This window comes from Malaclemys terrapin, chromosome 6 (assembly GCF_027887155.1).
Source record: "Malaclemys terrapin pileata isolate rMalTer1 chromosome 6, rMalTer1.hap1, whole genome shotgun sequence".
In the NCBI taxonomy this organism is placed as follows: domain Eukaryota; kingdom Metazoa; phylum Chordata; order Testudines; family Emydidae; genus Malaclemys; species Malaclemys terrapin.
Window position 1 is genome coordinate 51,359,819 of NC_071510.1, and position 23,605 is coordinate 51,383,423.

The 23,605-nt window shown below is 39.3% G+C and overlaps 1 protein-coding gene across 1 annotated transcript in view; it reads right to left on the minus strand.

Moving 5' to 3' along the window:
* Positions 1-7,034: 7,034 nt before the first annotated feature.
* Positions 7,035-23,605, minus strand: part of AUH (AU RNA binding methylglutaconyl-CoA hydratase) — a 198,511-nt gene continuing 181,940 nt past the window's right edge. The window contains exons 7-10 of the mRNA XM_054033009.1: positions 16,582-16,769; positions 13,252-13,302; positions 10,513-10,560; positions 7,035-7,870 (exon numbers count right to left, since the gene is read on the minus strand). Of these exons, the coding sequence (XP_053888984.1) occupies positions 7,793-7,870; positions 10,513-10,560; positions 13,252-13,302; positions 16,582-16,769 (365 nt within the window). The 3' untranslated portion in view covers positions 7,035-7,792. The remainder of the gene's footprint in view (positions 7,871-10,512; positions 10,561-13,251; positions 13,303-16,581; positions 16,770-23,605) is intronic.

Sequence of the window (23,605 nt, forward strand, 5' to 3'; positions counted from 1 at the left end):
GCACTCAGTTCAAGTGGTTACTGGCATTTACATTAGAGAAAACACATGCCACTTTGCTTTGTGATCCAGAAGAGCATAAAGGTTGTAGGAACAAAACAGCCAAATGTATGAATGCTACCTCAAATCTCAATACATCACAATAGCATTTGATGTTCTTGAGCAATAATTTAGTAAGAACATATTACTTAATCTCCCCTACCAGTATTACACAAAAGAACACTTGTGAAACACTCCAGACAAATATACTGTAATTACAAGAAATAAAAAAAACCCTTACTTGGTACAAGATGTTTTTGTTACTCTGAACACACATATCCATGGAGGTTCAGTTTTAATTAGATATTTTAATAATGGAAACAATGCTTTAGAAGCTTCAATGAACAATCTTAAACCTAAGTGTAGCAGATATAGTTTGCATATATACATATATATCATAGATACATGTACGCATTACACAAAATGATCCAGATCCTCAGGTATGCTGCAGCTGCTTTGTGCTTCACTGCTGGTGAAATCTGGCTATGGTGCTGGAATAACCATCTCCAAATGATCACCCTAGCAAAGAGCTATCCTTAGATTGTGTCAGCACATCATGGAATCTCCCTATGCAATTTCCTGCCCCCGGTGTATGGTTGCGGCTTCCTTGCACCTCACTGATCCACTGCTCCTGTTTTGACCCTTTAGGACTGTTGGCAGCATGAGCGCCGACTCCGTGGGAGCACCCATGGAAAAAAAAATAGTGGGTGCTCAGTACCCACTGACAGCCCGCCAATCAGCTCCTCCCCCTCCCCCACATTGCCTCCCGCTGGCCAGCAGGCTCTGCCGATCAGGTCCTCCCTTCTCCCCACCCCCCCAGCTCCTCCTGCCTACCAGTGGTCAATGGCATGCAGGAGGTGCTGGGGGGAAGGGGAAGGAGTGAGGGCCGGGAACGCTCCGGGGAAGGGGTGGGGTGGGGATTTAGGGGAGGGGTGGAGTTGGAGCAGAGCTTGGGGCACAGTGGGGGTTGAGCACCCCCTAGCAAATCACAAAGTCGGTGCCTCTGGTTGGCAGCTGGTGTAACTAGGGAGACCAGATCAACACTTCCAGTCTGTAGGCATTAATGTGTGTTAAATAGCTCCTATTCTATTCTATTCTATTCTATTCAGGTTCTAACATTGTGATCATCACCATAGTATTTGAACACCTTCCAGCAGTGCATGTTCCATCCCAGAGTTGACTGCATTTCGGTGATTGGGAAATTGATTTTTGATATATCTTACCTGTGGCAGAGTTGTTTTGAACTTAATTAACATTTCTAAGATGTAAGAAACTCCAAAAGTACAAAGCATTCTAAACACAGGCACACAGACCGGCAGCAAGTGAAAATATTAGAAGGGGGTCTGTAGAAGTGTATTAAAGTGTAGAAGCTAGAAACTTTGTATAACCCCAAAACTAAATGAGTTACTTGAAACCTCTGCTTAGATCCACTTCTCCACTCCTGCTTGCAAGACATATTTGCTACTGGCTTTCTACTGCTCCTTCCACGGGGCTGGAGATGAAGTTGTGCCAAGAAAGCAAGACCAAAGGTTTCATAAAAGTTGCTCTTAGTTTTCCATGCTTCCATGACACCAGCCATTGGGGAACTTTTCATTTTTACTTATTTAATTTAATTTATTATTTATTTATCTTTCATTGATTTTTTTAAACAAAAAAATAAAAATAAAAATGTGGACCTCATAACTAGCACTAATGCTCATCTCACATCTATATTGTGGGGTGGAAGGCGCTGGATTCACAAAGGTGCTTAGGTACCCTGCTACTCAGTGGAATTCTGAGCCCTAAGTTAGACACCCAGACTCCCCATGCATTGTATGAGGAGAGTTAGGCACCTAAGAAAGATGTTTTTAAAAGTCAGCAGGCTGAGCGCAAGCAGCCTAAGCTAGCCAGAGGAAAGAGGCAGGGCATAGGGCTTGCACCCTCACAGGTATTCAGGTGTCAAACTGACGGGCTGGAGGAAGGAGACTGTCTCTGTTTGGTATCCTTAGACATGAACCTTCCCCTGGAGCTAGGCACCTAAGCCAGGTCAGCCCTTTCTTGCGGCAAACCAGACACAAAGAGAGACACCCTCACCGCATTATAGCCAATACTTCTCTGGTCAGAGCACTCACCTGGGGGGATGGAAAATCCAGATTCAAATCCCTGCTCTGCCTGATTTGGAGCAGAGAGTGAACCTAGGTCTCCCACATGCCAGATGAGTGCCATACCTACCAGGCTATTGTGTATTCTACTCAGCGAACACCTATGGGATCAGGCCCCACAAGCAAGATAGGTGTGAGAATGCCAAGTTTGAGAATCCCACTTTGGGGCCACAGGTGCTTGGGCTTCCACTATGGCTCCAAGCTGCTTGCTAGCTTTGGGGCGGCATCATACTTAGGCGACTGCGCGCAGACCCATTAGTGGAAACTTAGACATCTATGGGGTTAGGTGGCAGCTGAGTAGTGGTTTTGGAATGTCAGTATCACCTACAGAGGCAGTTAGTGGCCTAAGTACCATTGTAAATCTGGCCCCTGGTACCTATGACACGTCAGGTGCAACTGTATGCTGTGACTCTAAGTGGTGCAGCACACAGTTCAGGGTGAGGGGATTAAGATGGCCTGGTTCTGGCTATTCCAGGGGACAGCAGTATACGAGGGCCAGACTGGGATGCAAGGAAATTCCCTCCCTTATCTACTCTAGACTCTGCCTATAGCTCTGACAATTAGCATGGTAACTCAGGGCTTGTCTACATTAGCTGTTGGATCGACGGGCAGCGATTGATCTAGCGGGGGTCGATTTATCGCGGCTCTTCTAGACGCGATAAATCGACGAGTGCTCTCCTGTCGACTCTGGTACTCCACCAGGGCAAGCAACGCAGGTGGAGTCGACGGGAGAGCATCAGCTGTGACTTACCGCAATGAAGACACTGTGGTAAGTAGATCTAAGTATGTCAACTTCAGCTACGTTATTCACATAGCTGAAGCTGCATAACTTAGCTCGATCCCCCCCTCCCCCCCATGTAGACCAGGCCTCAGCTAATAAAATTCGATCCTAGAGTCCTATTGTGGGTAAACAACAACTATAGAACACTGGTTCCACACAATGTTTAAAAAAATTCCTACTTTCCTAGCATTTCTACTTTTTAGAATGACGGACTTGCAATTCTTACAAGAATATACAAGTAATATACAAGGAATATACAAGTAACAACACTGGAGTATGGAATATACAAGTAACAACATTATGTAACACAAAACACAGCCCCTACCTTATTAAAGAGTCTGAACTGCAGACGCTACTGTGAACAGTACTTGCTACTGTGAATAATTCCATCAGAGTCAATGGGGCTGTTCTTTTAAGTGCTATCCCACAAGACTAAGGATTGGGCCAACAGTAGCTCCAATCTTGCAGTCTTTACAATGAATTACACCAATTTATAGAAATAGTTCAACAAGTGTTCAATTTTAGGAAGCCAGTGGAACTGCTCCTTGGAGCAAGAATTCATCACATGAGTAAGGGATGCAGAACAACGCTCTATCTCCAAGAGCACTCAGATGTGTTTATTTATATTCAGCTGTAATGAAAGCAGAGCAAACTTTTCCCATACCATTTAAATATTAAATTTTGTCTTCTTGAGATATACTATGCAGATGATCCACAAGTAGTTTTTTGCAGAACTTGTACCACTGGCATTTGATTTTTTTAAATATATTATGAAAATTTGAGCCAAAGATGATATCACAAAGTCCCTTATGTTTAAAGGAAAATGTTAAATCAATTAGAGATAGCAGAAATAAAAGAACGATAATTTTTTGTTTCACACCAGTTTGCAGTGTAAGTTCTTTAAATATAAAACAAAACTTGTTCATGTTCTTTTGAAAGTGATTGTATTATGCAGTGTGAAAGCTGGAATGTACTCATTTCTTTAACACAAATATGATGTTATAAACATTTTACTAATTAACACACACTTTAGAAATGATAAACAGAGTTGGAATCACTAATCAGTACTTTGAAGTGTTTTGTGCACACACACAAAAGCAATGAAACTTGTAACATTCAAAACACAAACTTGCACAGGGAATTCTTTACCAAGTCAAAGGTTTTTCATTTGAGTACTTTACATGGAACCCAACAGAAACTTATTACAACACAAATTGCATTCAAGATCAGGGTATTGAAAGTATCTGCTCCAGTCTGACAGGCCAAACAATTTGTATGTATGCATAATGAATTCTGTAAGATTAACAAAAACTACATTGAGTTCTATTCAGAAGCTGAAACTGAATATAATTTGAGGATATATATATATATAAACTGATAGTTTCAGATTCAGTCTTTCTGTAGAAAATAAACCAACCATTTTTGTGAATTTGTTAAAACTATTCTATTAACGCTTTTTTAAAGTTTTGTGTTAACGGTGATTAAACTAATCTCTTCAGGTTCTCATATCACACCCATCACCATGGTACCTGTGCACCTAGAAGATAATACATGTCCAAACAAACAAAACCAAAAACCAGTAAAATGTACAGGACGAAAAAGGAGTCCTTTAAGAGAGTCATGCATGGAGGAGACTCATGACTTTTTACTTTTTGTTACTGTTTAGCTAAACATACCTCTCATTTGGTTTATCTGCTTATTATTCTCTCTCTTCTGATTGTTTAGGGGTAGCCGTCTTTTTTAAAAATTATTGGTAAAAGTATGTATGACAAGCACACCTTGAAACAAATATATCATCACTCACCCTCCCCCATATAGTAACTTTATCATTCACATTATATGGTGTACCCCTGTGTCTTGTTGATGGTGTTATTAGGTGTAATGTTTGAGAGATTCAGGCTTACTGCCCCAAAGAAAGAAATGAAAGCACAACAGATTTGATAATGGGTGAATGTACAGCAAAAAAACATCTTACAAACAAAAATAAGAAGTGGCTGTGCATGATGTATACTAGTGCTTATTATTTTGAGTGCAGTTGGTTAAGAGCGCCTCTGGACACGCTACAGTAAGAATCCTGGAGTAGAACTATGAACAAGTATCATCGCTTGAAGACTGACTGACTTTTTACTAGATTTGATAGAAACACAGACCATACAGAAATGCTCCATAAACCAACACATTCAAAGTGATCTTTAACTAGCTCATTAATCTCAACAGAATCTGAAACATTTTGACAGTGGGGAAAAAATTGTAAAGCAACAGAGTGACTTAAGTCATGTAGACACTTTTGAAATTTTTACCCAGCGAGTCAATAAAGGTTATTAGAAAAGATGTTAGTAGAATAGTAATTGAGAAAAGTCAGTGCTTTAAGATTAATTCATTCATGGATTTTAAGGCTAGAATGGACCATTATGATGATCTAGTAAGACCAGCAGCAAAATAGGGTTATGTTTACACTGCAGCTGGGAGCAGGCCTCCCAGCTCAGGCAGACAGACTCATGCTAGCAGGACTGAAGCTAACATGCTAAAAATAGCTGTGTGGACATTGCAGCTCTGGCGGAGACTCAGGCTAACCACCCAAGCTCAAGCCTGCTTCTGAAATATTATAAATATGAGTTTGGTGAGAAAGAGAGAGGATGAAAGCTGCTTATGCCCCTGCACCCCCCCCCCCCCCGACCCATGGAACAATCTTTCAGGAAAGCTAAAGAGTGCATATAAGGCACTTATTCTGCAGCTAAAAAAGGAGAGACGGAGTGTATGTACAGGAAGACAGAATTCTGCCAGAAACTGACAGAGCTAAACCCCAGTATTTGAAGGAGTGACAGATAGCAAGTATAATGAGCAGAGGTCAGACTAGTGAGAGAATTTTTTGCCCCAGTACCCCAATTCAGGAAGCAGAATTCTAATATTGACATTAATTAATTAAGATGAAGTCATCATGATGTTATTTCACTTATAATTTATACATACACAGAGGTCTCTTGTATATCTTTTGCTGAATAATTTCCCCTCAAAACTATTCCAGTATCATGACTTACAAGTACTTTGGAAAAAAATCTCCATCTTATACTCACTTTGCAATATTATTCAAACTGCTGACTTCAAGAGAAGGACCTCAAAATACCACAGCATGGCCACATCTTTCCCTGAGAAAAAGGAATGTTGTAACTATTGCGATAGCAAAATATTTTACTTAAATCAAAACTCCTAGCCTAAATCAAGAATTTACACAGTGGGTTGAGCAGACTATTTTTTCTGCCATAGTATTTCAAGTCAATAAAATGTTTTCATATACATGTACTGAAGTTATTTAATCAGTGCTTGTTAGAAAACTAAAGGAAGCTCAATAACCAGACTATATATCATAGTTATGAGACACAAACCATTCAGCATAGACTTAATATTTTTTCTCCCATTAACATAATTATTTAATACTCAGTAAAAATGAAAATGACATTTTAGCATTTTGAAAATATGAGAAAATGACCTTAAAGGCTTTATATGACTATAAAAACAAGCACCAGTGCTTTATTTGCAAATTATCATGCATGAAATGATCAACTCAGCAAGTTTATCACTCAGTAAAGTGCGTGGTCCACCAGATATAATCAATTTACATGTAAAGATATGGCTAAATATGAATTTTAATGAGTTCTTGTCATTTCATGTTGATCAGCTGCTATATCACCATAGTTCTGGAGAGTGACCATAGCTAATGTTGCAGAAACAGCAGTGCATGCAGAAGTTTCATAAAGACAATGCAAATCAAACATGAAGGAGGTTGTTTCCATATAAATAAGTTAACATCTGATTGCTAAGCCACATTTACTTACCAGTAAGTTGATAGAATATTTTAAAGAGGCCACTTTCCATGGCACCTCCACACACATAGTACAGTAGTTTCTTCACTTCAAAGCCCAGAGGTTTATGTTCCAACAAAGGAAAAGAGCATTTCAATTCAGAGCAGCTGTATATAAATACAGTATTATTAGAACCTGAAAAATGGTCACACACAAGATCCAGTATTTTGGGGCATAAGGAAACTTTCTAGCTTTAAGAATGTGTTCAACCACAGCTCCGCAATAAAAAGTTTAATACAGCCTGGAAATAAAAAACAAAAAGAAATGGGGCAAGTGAATTAAAAGTTACTCCCTCGTAGATAGTGTTAGTGAGAAGATGTTTTGGAGGAATCTGGGATGAGAGGCAAGGTTTACCATATAGCCTTGTGAGGCTGAACATGAACATAGAGTAATACAGAACACCACTGTACAGTAGTCTCAAAATGAAGTTAATCTTACTTATTACAGTATGAGACAAGTAAATAAAGTTTATAATCTTCCAAACAATCATTCTTCTGATTTCCACTAACTTTATTAATAATTTACATATTCAGCTAGAATAGATAGTGAATCATTTAGAAATCATATTTGGTATAATTTCACATTTTTGGTGCATAGAAATCACTTATTTTGATAAAATGGAACAACAGACACACATTCCATATTACTTTATAAGCTTTGTCTATTAAAAGAATTTACTTTTTTTTTTTTTTAAATTGTGGTATGGTTAGTTTCATACATATGAAATAAAAGAAATGCTCATGAACCTGTGACCTTGCAAATATACAGAGCAACCTTCATAAACCATGCTGAGTATGACTTGATACATATTCTTGGGCCAGGCACATGTCTGGACACATTCCAGATGTTGTAATGTAGGTAGAGTTTGCTTTTACTTTGGTGGTTGTGATACTCCATGCGCTGAGGCAAAGTGCAGCTGAAAGGTCCTTCCAGCCATGTTTATCTCATTTGTATTTTCAAGGCATCAGTTTCTCCTATTCTCCCTTGTAGCGAGGGGGCCTCTTTTCTTTAAAAGCAAGAAGACCTTCAATTCTGTCTTTTGTTGGAATAGTCTACAAAGAACAGATTAACTTTGTATTATCAATACCAAAATTTAAAAAATAAGGTATATTGTCACCTTTCTTTAATGGATGCAATCTGCAGACTATAGTAGGGTTACCATATTTCAGTCCTGCAAAAAGAGGACACTCCAAGGGGGCCCTGGCCCCGCCCCAACTCCACCCCTTCCCCGCCCCAGCCCCACCCCTTCTCCAAAGTCCCCACCCCAACTCCGCCCCCAGGGTGACCAGAGGGGGTGGGGGGGGGAAACGGCGGCAGAGGGAGGCCCCAGAGACACAGGGGGAGCGCGGTCCCGGGGTGAGTACCTGGAGGGAGAGTAGGGGGGCAGCCCGTGGGGCCAGACGGTGGCTGTTCCTTCTCTCCACCTGGGCAGCCGGACTCGGGAGCAGCTGCTGATGCAGTTCCCACTGCCGCAGGGGAGGAAGCAGCCGATGGCCAAGCCTGGCGAACCCCCCGAGCCTGGGCCTGTTGCGGGGACCCAGCAGCGCGCACGCTGCGCCCAGCCCCAGGCAAGTCGCATCTGGGCTGGCTGCCCAGCTGATGCAATCCCGCGGGCGGCCCCAGGGCGGAGGCATTGGGAGCCCCGTTTGTTCCCCTGCGGGACCCGAGCAGGACGGGGGGGCCTGGGGCCTGCTGCCCCCACTCCGGGGCCGCCCACGGGATTGCACCAGCTGGGTCCCCGCAGCAGGCCCGGGCTCAGGGGGTTCACGCCCCGGGCGCCAGAGCTGGAGCCGTGGAGCACCACATGCTTGGCCGCTTCCCCCCGCAGCAGTGGGAGCTGCAGCAGCGGCTGCTCCCGAGTCCGGCTGCCCAGGTGGGGAGAACAAACAGCCGCTGCCTGGCCCCGGAAAGTTGGAGCCCGGGGAGGAGGTGGTCCCCTTACCATGCCTCCCTATTTTCCCGGACATGTTCTGCTTTTTCGAAATTCCTCCCAGACGGGGATTTGAGGACCAAAAAGTCGGACATGTCCGGGAAAATCCGGACATATGGTAACCCTAGACTATAGTGTAATACAGAAATTACAGAAGAGTGTGAAAACACTCTACACACAACTGATTTACAGCCTGTGGGCCAGATCTTCAGCTGGTATAAATCAGTATCACTCCACAGAAGTTACTTCAGCCATGCTGACTTATACCAGTTGGAGATCTGGCCTTCTGGGTATTAAGATAATTATTAAACACACTTCTTTTAGTACAGAAAGAACATTTTATCATTAAAGCTGTAAAATAAGAACACCATAAAAACTTCATTATTTTACACCCAGTTATACTTTCCCAGGCGGTTTAACACTGCTGACAGTGGATGCACCCAGAACTACTGGTGGGGGGGTAGGGGGGAGTTAAAATTCTCACAGGTTCTTGAACGATCAGCTATAGTGCCTGCAGTATTTCCTTATGTAACATGTAAATACCTCCTTTGGAAGGGATATGGCAATGGTTTGAAGGGATTAAAAAAATAATGAAGTGATGGACATATTAAAAATTCCTCAAATAGAGTAGTCAGATAACAAAACAGGCTCTTGTTCAATTGTCTAATTGATCAATCCTCATATCTCTTTTGGTCGTCATCAAAAGTTTACTCTTTAGTTTGAAATCCTGCTCACACCTACAAAATTAAAACTACATAAAACTAACCATGCACTGTACGCTTACTTCTAACCATGCACTTCTACTCACAAATTTCATAGTCTGACCTCCTGCATAACAGAGCAATAGGACTTCCATGTTTCAAGTTCAATAGCTGTACTTGATCTAAAGCAGCCAATCCTGATTTTAAAATTTCCTGTGATGAAGAATCCATCACAACACAGTTTTTTCAATGATTAATTACCCTCCTGTTAAACAACTGCATCATATTTTTAGTTCGCATTTGTCTAGCTTCAACTTCCAGCCACGGGTTCCTATTATACCTAGACTGAAGAGCCCTCTATTATCAAATTTCAGTTCCCATTGAGATACTTACAGACTTGGATCAAGTCACCCCTTAACCTTCTCTTTGATACACTAAACAGATTGAGCTCCTAAAATCTTTCACTGTAAGACATATTTTCCAATAATTTAATCATTCTTGTGGCTCTTATCTGAACCCTCTCCAATTTTTCAACATCTTTCTTGAAGTGTGGAAACTAGAACTGAACACAGTATTACAGTAGGGGTTATACCAATGCCAAATACAGACGTAATATAATGGCTCTATTCTTACTTAATTACTTACCACTCTTTTTAAGGGGTTGGGGTAAAACATGCAGGGAATCTCTTCCCTCTGTGTAGGCAGCAAGGCAGAATCTCTCTAGTTTATGGACCAGATCCTTAGGCATTATATATCAGTATATCTCCACTGAAGTCAACAAGGATACGCCAATTTACACCATCTGAAGATCTGGCTCTATGTCCAATTTCCCCTCCCTAAATAGCCCTATACAAAGGGATGATTTTGTCTTAAACTCCACTTCCTTCTTTAAGATTTCCATGTTAAAAAAAATAGAAATGGATAAGAGAAAGGGTTAAATTTGTTATCTGAAATGCTGCTGGGAGAAAATATAAATTACTTTCCAGCTGCGTTTCTGTATGATTTTCAATGCAATCTTTAACTGAGGGGTTTGGGGTTTTTTTTGCTTAATTGTGTTACATACCTGAGCATAACAGGCTTCTTCAATTGCTAAGCCTGTTACTAAATCCACCTGGGAAACAAAAATTAAATATTGTAAGAGTGAATAACTTTCTGTACATTGTACACACTTTATTTTCTGACAGTTAACTCAAATACTGTATTCCTATATCCCAAACATTAAAGCAGTCCAGCAAAGTCCCTCTTCACAGTATCTTTATGCAGAAATTCTTCACTATCCTGTGGTTATGGGTGGGTCAGTATTTCTGTAATCAGTTTCCCTATTCTGTGATGTAATCACTATTCAATAGATTGTCAGAAATAATAGGTGAATGCACAATGTATTGTCTTACTACAAATTGTCTTTGGCCAAAACCCATTAATTAGCTGAATATTTTAATTGTTTCAGCTATTACTGGTCAGAAACCTCGACTGCATATAAATCAGTCATTAATTATGTTTTAACAAACAAGTTTTGAAACAGATATCTTCCAGGACGAGACTGTCTTTCAGTATGTAAGGAAAGCACCTAAAACATGAAGAGGGCTACTGAAATACAAATAATAAGTTGATATACTTAATTTGAAAAACTAATTGCACCTAAGAAGAAGTTACTCTCCACCATACAGTATAAAGAGTTGTACTTCCTGAAAAGCAGGCCAGATGCTATTTATGTCAATGTTTATTATGGAACTTTATCTTACATCTGCATCACAGTAGATATCCCTAACACTTCCAGAAGTGCTCGTAAAGCCCACCCATTGTTTTGAGAAAACGTTTGACCCAACTGCAATTTCAACACTTAAAAAGGGTCAAATTCATGATCTTTTCATACATCAATATATAGTACATAGTGAAAAAACAGCAATCATATACTCAGACATGTTTTTGTGAAATATGGTAATATACTGATAAGGTACGTATATTCCTGATGTGATATACTATTTGTCCTTCCATTATTCTATTACATAATCTTAGTATATTTTACCTATATAAATTGTATAATTTTTACATGTCCTTTATTTGCTTTATCAATAATATGCATTGATATTATAATATGCATATATATATATATAAACTGGACAATAAATACATTTACATTCATGCATTTTACCTATTATGATTCCAATGTTGTACAATTTAAAATATACTTCAATTTTAACAAAATCTTGTAATAAATTAACTGATATATATATATATATATATATATTAAAATATGTATGGAAGTCCAACGAATTGCAAAGTGTGTTTCTCAAGAAATGCTATTACACAACCAGCAATCACATGATCAACAAAAGCTTTGGTGATGCAATAAGACTGCCAATGATGAATAGACTGAATACCCACCCAGACCATCTTAAGGACCTATCTAGAGACTGATCTGTAGGAGCTTGATCTGCCAGGATCTCTTAAGGATTTGTCTTGATGATTAGGAAAATATATATTTCTCCCACATATAAGGATGAAACCAATTGTGATCTTGGACTTCCTCTGGGACCCTCTGAGATTTCTTTGTGTGGTGGCCAAAACAGCTGAAAGGGCTTATTTTCCTCCTCCGTTATTTCCTCTTTGTTTAGCTACCTGCTTTTCATAAGTGCTATCTATTTCATCAGTGGACAGTTTTTCTACTAGCCTCTGAAAGCTGGGACCTTGTGTACCACATGGGGTTTGTCAACAAGGTCATTTTGACTCACCTACCTACTGTGTCTGGAACTTAGAATTTTTCTTACAAAAGTTTCTACCTTGTGTACCACTGAATTCAACCTTGGATTTATACCCTTAAAAAACTAATTTGTATTTGTGAGCTTAATTTACACCCTTTGTGTACTTTTACTTCTGAAAAGTACTTTTACTTTTCATCATTACTGTAACCCTACTCAACTCAGGTGTCTGAGTAGTTGTATGTCAACCTTTAAAACAAACAAACAAAAAACCTGAAACAGAATACATCCCTAACTTATCCTGTTATACTGAGGTTTTACATTGCAAATGACCTGTGATCACACTCTTCTCTGGGCCAGACTGTGCTCTAAATTGTGATGCTGCAAAGATTCATGCCCATGCTTAACTTTAAGTATCTGAGTAGTCCCATTGAGTTCAGCAGGAGACTCAGAGGCTTAAAGTTAAGCACAAGTGTGAGTCTGCTCAGATCTTAATGAACTCTAGAGCTCGATCAATAGAGAACACTCAGGAGTGGCTACTTGGCATGTCTTTTTGTATTTAAATCAGATTCTTAATATTATGTTAACACTATTCTATTCTATACTAAATTATTATAAGCAGCAATGTCCTTTTTGGCCTTCAGTTTTACTGGCAAACCTTTATCCTGTTGATGATGGGATTGATTTTCATATAATTTGGTTTTAAAACAACCATAGTCTTTACAGCATGCTGTACATGAATTTAGGAAAGCTTTCCCCCCACCCTTTGACATGAACTACTATTAAACAAGTTGTATGTTTACTTTCTAACGTTAATAACTCATGCACATTGTATCAGTTATAGCAAGTTTTGGTACTGTAGTGCCCCATCAGCATCAACCATATCTTCAGGAGCAGGAAGAAATCAATATGAAGTCACAAAAATAAGAACCATTGGTTTACTTTAGACTGGATTCAACTAACTAGGTTTTGAAAGACTATATGGTTTGAAATTTAAAACAAGTCTAGAAAAAACATTAATTAACTTTTAACCCTCTATTTTAGGAACTGTTCCCCGCCCTCCAGGCTTTCACTCACTGTTATCAACAAATATATATCCTTACCTCCATCCCTTGATTGATGGCCAATTTTGCGACTCTTATTGCTAGAGGTCCCTAAAATTAAAAATAAATCAGATAGATCTACATGTCAGCAGATACAGCAAAATTGTGGTTCAAAGTGTCTACATATGAATGCTATCATATTAGCACTCTGTAGGCTTTGTCTGTTCTTTTTAATAAGTAATATGACCATGATACACATTTTCTTCCAAATATATGTTTCTAGAACTAAAAAAACTAAAAGCAGCATATAATTTTCAAAAACGACATGGTACCAAAACAACATAAAAAGCCTAAATTTTAGAGGTGCTGAACACCAGCAGCTCCAATGGACTTCAACTTGAGTTGCGGGTGCTCAGCATCTTTGGAAATTAGGTTCAAAGTAACCAAATAATGATGGTACTATAGGACTCTATGTGATCTACTATATTATGTCCTAATAAGCGTATAATAAAAAGACATGGAAGCACCTCAACAAAAAAAGAATAAATCAATGCTAGCCTCAAAGCTAAAACACATGAGCTGCAAAACCAAGATGCAAAAGTCAGATGGTTGACCTCTGTCAAACCGTGCAAGGGAGGGAGGGAGACAATGCAAGGAGCTCAGTCTCCCACAGAAGGGCCAGGAATGATAGGAATCCTTTCATCAGGGGGGTGCAAGTACTTTGCATAGCTAGAGCCACGACAGACACTAGTTCTACAAACACATGTATTGGCCAAAAGAGCTAGTAGGATGCAGAGGGGAGAGGCTAATGCATCCTCTTCAATGGTTATATAGAATTGTACCTGCATGAGGCACAATGCCGTCAGAGCTCCTATTAGAGCAGTTAACCTCTGCACTGTCTCCAGTGTGAATCTGTGGCTACAAATCATAATCCAGGCCCTCTTTCATTTAAAATGTATATTTTTTCCTATGTTGTTTGATAATAGGGTTTTAAAAACAAAAATCAATAGTTCTTTTCAACGTTAGTTACATTTACTGTATAATTTGCAGTATTTTCCACTCTAAGAGAGGGATTTCTGAAGTTACTATGGAAAGCCAAATAAAGTGGTGAAGTAAATGAGGATTTTATTTTAAATGACACTCAATATAGACCAGGATCTGGATGGGATTAATCTTCCTGCAGAGCTTTCAACAGGGAAGAGGATTTATCAACAGCTCCCCCAAAACTGAATCATATTCTGGACACACTGGTGATTCCCCCAAAAATCTTCTCTAGTGCCAGTGTGCAAAGTCTCCTGAAATGTTCCCCTGAAGATATTCCATTTCTGTTGTGAGCTCAGGTTCAAGCTACAGTGCTCAAGGACTGATCATTTCTCAAGGGCCGTGAAGCACAGCAAAAGATTATAAATTTGTTAAGTGCTGACAATGAGGTATCAAATAAATATCAGAACAGTTCCTAACACAAAGAATTTATGGTCTACAAGATAGATATAGAAAAACAAGATACACCTGGGAGATCCAATGGCATCATTGTTGTTTACTTAAAATACATATGTGTATGATTATATATATTTTCATTTAAAAAAATTAAAACATCTAGAATCTCAGACAACTGAGCTCAAGGGGGAGAAGCGGCATCTTTTGTGGATTGCTGGGAAGAAGAAGAAAGATATAGATTAGGCCATGATCAGTTTTCTCATGGATACTGGGGTGGGGAGGAGGGAAGGGAGGTTGGTGAAGACTGATGTCTATGGCAGAAAGGGGGCATGTCACAATCAATCACCACCAAGGCTCTTGCAGCTTTTTCCAGAAGGTCATGCTGATTTCTTCCTAGAGTTCTGGTGTTTTGGGGATGGAAACCGGTCTAGTTCCCTCACGTTTGCATGCCACGGTGAGGGAGGATGACAAATTGGTGTTTTGGTTGATGGTACAGAAGAAAACAACTATTGGATGAGCGGCAAGCAGAAACACTGATATGTGTGCACTTTCTTGTGAGTGAGAGAGAATGGTCAGCTACATAAATAGAGATGGAGAGTTATTGAGGCCCTGGGCACAAAGAACATTTGGGCCCCCCACACCTCAGAGGCCCAGGGGCCCCAGAAGCGGAGGGATTCAGGGAGGCCATGCCCACTCACTTTTTAACATGGGCATAGTAGCCTCGGACAGGTGCTGAGTGGTGGTGGCAGGGGTTTCACTTTGTAGTGGGGGAGCTGATAAGACTCGCCTAGGGCAGGTGGCGGGTCTGGGGCTCCCCACAGTGTCCTTGGCTCCTTGAGTGGCTCTTACCATGGCCCAGCTCCAGCTTCTGCCTTGGCAGGGGTTGGGCCTTGGGGGAAGAATAGGAGCAGGGGGTGGATCCCCGGGGGAAGAATCGGAGTAGGGGGTGGGGCCATAGTTCCAGAGCCAATGGTCCCCCACTTCTACACTGGTTCCAGTGCTCCTGAGGGGGCCCCCAAATTGGCCAGGGCCCCTGGGCACAGGACCTGTAGATTAATTCTCCACTGTACAGAAAAGTTCCCCCACCATGCTCCCTGACTGATTGCCATGAAATATCAGACAGCAGGTTCTCTAGTCAAGGAGAAGCCAATAGTGAAAGTTTAAAGTAAGGCAACCCATAATTAACTTATATGCAGTTCTCCCAACGTTGAATATTTGGAGTATAGCTGTCTGAAAGTAGTCATATTTCAGGTCTCTCTGCTACGGTTACATCAAGTGAAAGGAAAAGAGGGCACATAACCTAGAGCAGTGCAAGAGAATGATGACATCCCTGTGCTGGTGTATGTAGTCCAGAAAGCAAACAAATGAACATTCCAGTAAAAACAATATGTTGCATAAATGGAAAAAGACATTAATTTTGGAAATAAATTTCACTGTTACATTTCCAAGGGTATGTTAGTAACAAATGTAATCATGAAAAAGAATGAGGATTTAAATAGTCACAGTGTTCACTTAATGGATTTTGTACATGCAGAGAATCTGTACATTTTACTATGGCAAATCATACTGAGAAATCCAGAGTCCCTGAACCAAAGGATTAAAAGAAAACTTCATATGGCTAGAATAGTAAGGAAGAGGACTGGTCTCTATTTTCACTTGACCTTTTTGTCTTTCTCCTATCCTCAACTGTTTCCCAAAGTTTTCAATGTTATTTTAATAGTAATATTGTAGTCTCTAGAATTTTTTACTTTGGTAAAAAAATCATCTACAATGTTAATTTGAAAGTAAATAGAAACACAAACCTTAACAGTGCAGACAATAAATCAAGATAATGGTAATTTTCTTCTTGATTTACCTGGTTCCTTTGCATATTTACTATTTAACCACTGTACTATACTACAGTGAACTAACCCACCCAAAACAAAATCCAAATACGACTCCATTATGTTGTACCTGAGGTAAAAATTCTTGTGCTAGGGCTAAAGCTCTTCTATAGGCTGCATCCCCTGATTCATTCTGTTCCACCACATGACTGATCAATCCTATTGATTTTGCTTCTTCGCCATCTACAATACGTGCAGAGAAGATGAGTTCTTTTGCTAGCGATACACCAATCGTACGAGGTAACCTCTGTGTCCCACCTGTAATTTGTAGGAAACAGAAAATGCAAGCATAAGTTTTATGGCAGTTTAGTCTAAACACTAGATGCTCTGCTTTAAACTGCCAGAATTAAACATTGCCATGTTTAAATACATAACAGTTTCTTTTGTGTATACACACACAATTTTACTATACTATGATATTTGTGAACATAGTAAGATTTTGCTAAGTGCCTGAATCACTTTTGAAAATGGGGCTTAGGCACTTTTGAAACTTTAACCATATAAAATCAACTTTTCAGCTTCTTAGAAAGAGGTTTCTTATTTACTGATTACAGTTAATATAAATACAGTTTCCATTAATCAGAAGCCCATTTATTCATAATAAACCATAACTTAAAACGACAGCTACTTACTAGTAACTGGTTTTCTCCAAGCATTTTTCCTGTTTAATCTGTGTATTTATATGGCATCCATAACCACAATACGACCACTTTTGCAGATCTATACTCTAGGTAACATGCCACAAGACTCCATACTGCATCCTCTGTGGCCAGACATCGATTCTACCCACAGACTCAAGCACAGTAGGCAACATCTATAAAAAGACTACGTCTAGTGTTGCCACCTGGTCGGGTTTTGTACTGCCTTGCTGGTGAAAAGATTAATATACCTTTTTTATTTTTCTCACTTGGCTTACATTAGCGTGCTCTACAATTGACAACCCTGGTAGCCTGGACCACAGTACCACGTTAGGATAAGGTAAGAAAAGTGATAAAATAACATAACACATATTGTGTTACTGGTTTGGTTTTTAAATGAGTCTCTAAAACATTTTAGTAATAATTAGCTATAGTCAGCACTAGGACTCTTTTTGTTGTTGGTGATGGGGTGGCCATTGGTAGGGCTGTAGCCAGTGGCTGTTTTGTCTGCGTCTTAGAGGTGGCAACCTTATCGATGGCCCACACTTTTCCACTTCCATTCTGCTGTTTGAAATCTAGCACAGGACTACAAAGAAACAAGGACATAGTGTGACAAGCATGGATCTGTAGAAATAACATTCTCAGAGAGCTTTAGTTAGTGGTAGTTAGCTTTCCCTTCTACTTCCAGAATTACTTCTGTGAATTCCCACTTTTGGGTTATTAACAAGCAGAAATAATTTCCAGAGGGTGGCTGAAGAGTGCTTAATTGTTCAGAGAATAACAAATTTCCCCAAACAAGCATGCAATATGAATGAGAGCATAACACTGAGTAAGGCTCTGAACAGAACTCCACATGGAAGCCTTACAACATCTTAGAAATAGATGTGTCTTTTAAGGCTAACTGTAGAAAGTTACCTTTGCTCTAGTAGAATGGGCTCTAAAACTATCTGGGATTGGGACTCCTGCTTTGACATGGCAGGTCTGAATCAAGTATCTGAGCCATTCAGGCAAGTTTTAAATAGAGATTTCTTCTCATCCAGGATTATTTCCACAAACACATGAGAGCACAGGGCAAAAGAGAAAAAGTATGTGTGATGGGGTACTTATGGGGGAAATCCAGGGAGGCAAGTCTGCACTAACTGAATTAACAGGTGTTCAACCAATATAAAATGGATGTCATTTCAATTTTAAAAATGGCAGTCTAAATCAGTATTTAATTAAAGCCAATCTGTTTCCTTTACTGCTGTTTTCGAAAGTATTTAAATATGTCTCTGGAACAAAATAAGCTAATTGGAAATAAATCAAAAGCTTTTATGATTCAACTTTCATTTATTTTTATTAAGTGCAACCAGCTTTAGCACTACTGTGTTCATTTTCATAAAAACATACCTGGTTTTCAGTGTATTACCCAATACTAAGATGTGATTGGCAGATTAAAAAATAGTGGCTTGTTTGTTACAAAAATTGAGATATGGGCTTTAGCAAAGGGTGGCTATTGCTGCAATAAACATCATTTTTAAAATGTCTACAATAGCAGTGAAAATGGTTGACATCCCCTTTTCGAAAAAAATTGACAAGAGAATTTCAATCAAATGATCCCAGTGGTAACCCTAGTCTAGATAAAGCTGCAGCAGCTTTCTGAGCTTTTACCACCACATCAGTTAAATCTGATCAGAGCAGCCATTCTATGTTTGTACTTCCAACTTAAGTCAGGGGGAGTTTTTATACAAAAAGAATATAGTATCTGTGCTCACAGCAGGTTTAACTGACACAGTGGTAAAAATGCTAGCAGCTGCTGGAGTACATGAGATCTCCTACTAGTGTTACCAAAGATGCAGCTGAACCAGTCGTAGAATTTTTTTTGCTAAAATTATTTTATATCAGCAGGAGTAAAGAATCAAAATAAATCCTCCTCTCCTGAGGTAAGGTTTATTAACAAAAGGTACTTCCACAACTCTTTGAGGAGATTACTAGAATTCTTTGAGGGGGTCAACAAGCATGTGGACAAGGGTGATCCAGTGCATATAGTGTATTTAGATTTTCAGAAAGCCTTTGACAAAGTCCATCACCAAAGGCTCTTAAGCAAAGTAAGCTGTCATGGGATAAGAGGGAAAGTCCTCTCCTGGATCAGTAACTGTTTAAAAGATAGGAAACAAAGGGTAGGAATAAATGGTCAGTTTTCAGAATGGAGAGAGGTAAATAGTGGTGTCCCTCAGGGGTCTGTACTGGGACCAGTCCTATTCAACATATTCATAAATGATTTGGAAAAAGGGGTAAACAGTGAGGTGGCAAAATTGACAGCCAATACAAATTTCAGAGTAGCAGCCTTGTTAGTCTGTATCCGCAAAAAGAACAGGGGTACTTTTGGCACCTTAGAGACTAACAAATTTATTTGAGCATAAGCTTTTGTGGAGAAAATTTTTTTTGTAGTGATAATCAAGATGGCCCATTCCAGACAGTTAACAAGAAGGTGTGAGGATACTTAACATGAGGAAATAGATTCGATTTGTGTAATGACCCAGCCACTCCAATAGAGACTGGGAGTGGCTAGGTCATTACACAAATTGAATCTATTTCCCCATGTTAAGTATCCTCACACCTTCTTGTCAACTGTCTGGAATGGGCCATCTTGATTATCACTACAAATTTTTTTTTCTCCTGCTGATAATAGCTCATCTTAATTAATTAGCCTATTAAGAGTTGGTATGGCAACTTCCACCTTTGCATGTTCTCGGTATGCATACATATCTTCTTACTATATGTTCCATTCTATGCATCTGATGAAGTGGGCGGTAGCCCACGAAAGCTTATACTCAAATAAATGTGTTAGTCTCTAAGGTGCCACAAGTACTCCTGTTCTTTTTGCAGATAATACAACACTATTCAAGATAGTTAAGTCCAAAGCAGACCCCAAAGAGTTACAAAGGGATCTCACAAAACTGGGTGACTGGGCAACAAAATGGCAGATGATATTCAATGTTGATAAATTGAAAGTAATGCACATTGGAAAACATAATCCCTACCATACATATAAAATGATGGGGTCTAAATTAGCTGTTACCACTCAAGAAATAGACCTTGGAGTCATTGTGGATAGTTCTCTGAATACATCCACTCAATGTGCAGCGGCAGTCAAAAAAGCGAACAGAATGCTGGGAATCATTAAGAAAGGGGTAGATCATAAAACAGAAAATATCATATTGCCTCTATATAAATCCATGGTACGCCCACATCTTGATATTGCATGCTGATGTGGTTGCCCCATCTCAAACAAGATATAATGGAATTGGAAAAGGTGCAGAAAAGGGCAACAAAAATTATTAGGGTTATGGAACAGCTTCCATATGAGGAGAGATTAATAAGACTGGGAGTTTTCAGCTTGGAAAAAAGAGATGACTGAGGGAGGATACGATAAAGGTCTATAAAATTATAACTGGTGTGGAGAAAGTAAATAAGGAAGTTTTATTCATGCCTTCAGATTACACAAGAATCATGGGTCACTCAATGAAATAAATAAGCAGCAGGTTTAAAACAAACATAAGAAAGTACTCCTGCACCCAATGCACAGTCAATCTGTGGAACTCTTTGCCAGAGCATATTGTGAAGGGCAAGACTATAACAGGGTTCAAAAAAGACCTAATAAGTTCATGGAGGATAGGTCCAACAATGGCTATTAGCCAGGATGGGCAGGGATGCAAAACCCAGCTCTGAAATGTCCCTAGTCTCTGTTTGCTAGAAGCTGGGAATGGGCAACAGGGGATGGATCACTTGATGAATACCTGTTCTGTTCATTCCCTCTGAAGCATCTGGCATTGGACAGGATACTGGGCTAGATGGACCATTGATCTGTCCCAGTATGGCCGTTCTTACTTTCTTATGTATGTATGTTCCAAAATAACACAAACCCCACAGACTAAGCCATCTCATCAGACTTGGCTACCTCTTCAGTGGGAGTTAGACACTGAATACACACAGGATCAGGCTCAAGATGTATTAGCATGTCTCTCCACACCTCATCTCTGTGCCAAAAAATGGGAAGATGCTCTTTCAAAAGGATTGCTTAATACACTGCTGTTCTACCACCATCTTGTAAGTTAACTAACATTTTTGCATTCCAACTGTATACGTCTTTTCATTTTTCACCTGAAGAAACTGTCACACTTTAATTGACGTCTATCCTTGTGCACAATCTAAGTGTGCATCAGTACAGAGCTGATGTCTGTTAGAGAAGAATAGGTTCCTCAGAAGTCAACCTTTTTACCACAGCCTGTACCAGAAATACAATCTTGAAATACATCAGATTCAGCTTTTGATAAAAGACAAACTCTTTGTCCAAATCTGAAGGTCAGGATTCTTATATCTACTGACTGCACATCTTCTGTTTCTTCCTTGTTCACTCGTGCTTAATATATTTCCCTACTTATCTATCTTTTCTTCCTTTAGAGTTTTATCTTCTCTGTTACTGCCTCTACCAGGAAATGTTGAAAACAAAATTTAATTGAGCAACAATATTTCATAACTTTGACCAAACAATGGATATGTTTAAGCATGAAACAATGCTTATAGATGAAAAATGTTCTCTTGCCAGTATCTTGCACAATAAGGATTAAAGAGCAATAAAACAGTCCACACTGCAAGGCCGTTAAGCAAACGAGCATGTTCTCTGGTTAACATTCACAGAACATTAGCCAACAGTTCAGTGCATCATTCACATATTCAGCAGTAAGCACAGCATATATTCAAAAAAGTGTCACATTCGATCAAAGATGTACATAAGTTACATAAATCTGCAAGGGAAACAGCAAGAGTATACTGTAGAAAGATGTTCTTTTTTGATAATACATACAAAATATATAGTTCCTGCCAACTGCAATCAGAACTAAAGGAAGTAACACCCAATTTTCAAAGGCACTACTTAAACTAGTCATTTCATCTAAAAGTAGAACACTACTTGATGGAAGAGGTATTGTTGCATTTTTTTCAAATTTAGTGTCACATTATTTCATGGACTAGTATTCTGGTATTTACTGACTGTGCTGATACAAAATAATTGATCTGTAGCTGCACAATAAATGCATTCTCACCAGAGGTACTGCCCTTTAATGCAATTGTAAACATCAGGTTTGAATGACACTCCATTTGATGTGAAAACCAACACTGGAAAAGACAGCTAACTACTGGTATGAAAATGATTAAACAATATCATTATTCAACAAAATCTTGATTTTCTAGAGATATATATTTAGTGTCAGTAATTTATCAATTAAAAAAATATAAAAATATAGTACACAACTGGTTTGGATTAAGGGAATTTCAAGAACAGTTCCCAAAAGCATATCCAGAATGATGAGGTAACTAGCTTACTGGAAATAGATTCATCGTTCTGGCAAAAGATATCTAAAACCAGTAGTTTCTCAAAGTTCAAGGCTCCATCACAACATACTGAGAAAAATCCTGTGGTGGCAAACAATCCAATATTTAATTCAATCATACTGTCATTCATTAAGCCACATAAAAATAATGTTATCTTATTTACACCAACTTTTTTTTAACTTACATTAGGTTGGCTTAATTGTGATGCATTTAAATTTTTCTTGTAAAAAGCCCACTACATATTTATAATATTTTATTAATAACTAATGGTGAGCCAAAGTTCATCAGCCACAGACTTCCCAGTTATTTGAGTCAGCCAAGAAATGTCTGGAATCTTTACTTCATGGTTCCCATACAAAAGGAAAGGGGAGTAACAGACTTTCTCCTACTCATTAAGACTATTATAACAGTGTGAAATACATACATCTACGGTAAATTATTTTCCATCTTCCCTCAACACACAAATATTTGAACTCCTAAATAAGCTACATAGATAAAAGTAATGATAGATTAGATAGAAATATAATGCCATTTTTAACTATGTTGCTTGTTTTGTTATATATACAAACAGATTTTTTTTTTATTTTGATTTAAATTTATCTGCCATCTATTCACAATTCAAGATAGCTCTCCAAATTTAAACATTAAAAATCTAAAATGTATCAACAGAATATCTAGGTTCAAATTTCCAATTACACAACTACCAGTTTACGCCTTGATCCTGCAAAGATTTATGCACATTACTTAAATTTCTGTTTAAGTCTTTGCAGAATCAGAGCTCTCCCACAAAAGAAAAACTAAAGATCCAACTCAAGTTATATAGCCTAGATCCCAGAAACAGGCCCCACTGGGATTCAAAACTCCTCCTGCTCAAAGGTCGCTGAAACCTGTAGGCCATAGGTGGGCAAACTACAGCCCGCGGGCCACATCCGGCCCACAGGACCGTTCTCCCCAACCCCTGACCTCCTGTCCTGGGAGGCTAGCCCCCAGCCCCTCCCCTGCAGCCTCAGTCACTGCGCCACTGGCACAATGCTCTGGGTGGCGGGGCTGTGAGCTCCTGGGGCAGCACAGCTGCAGAGCCCA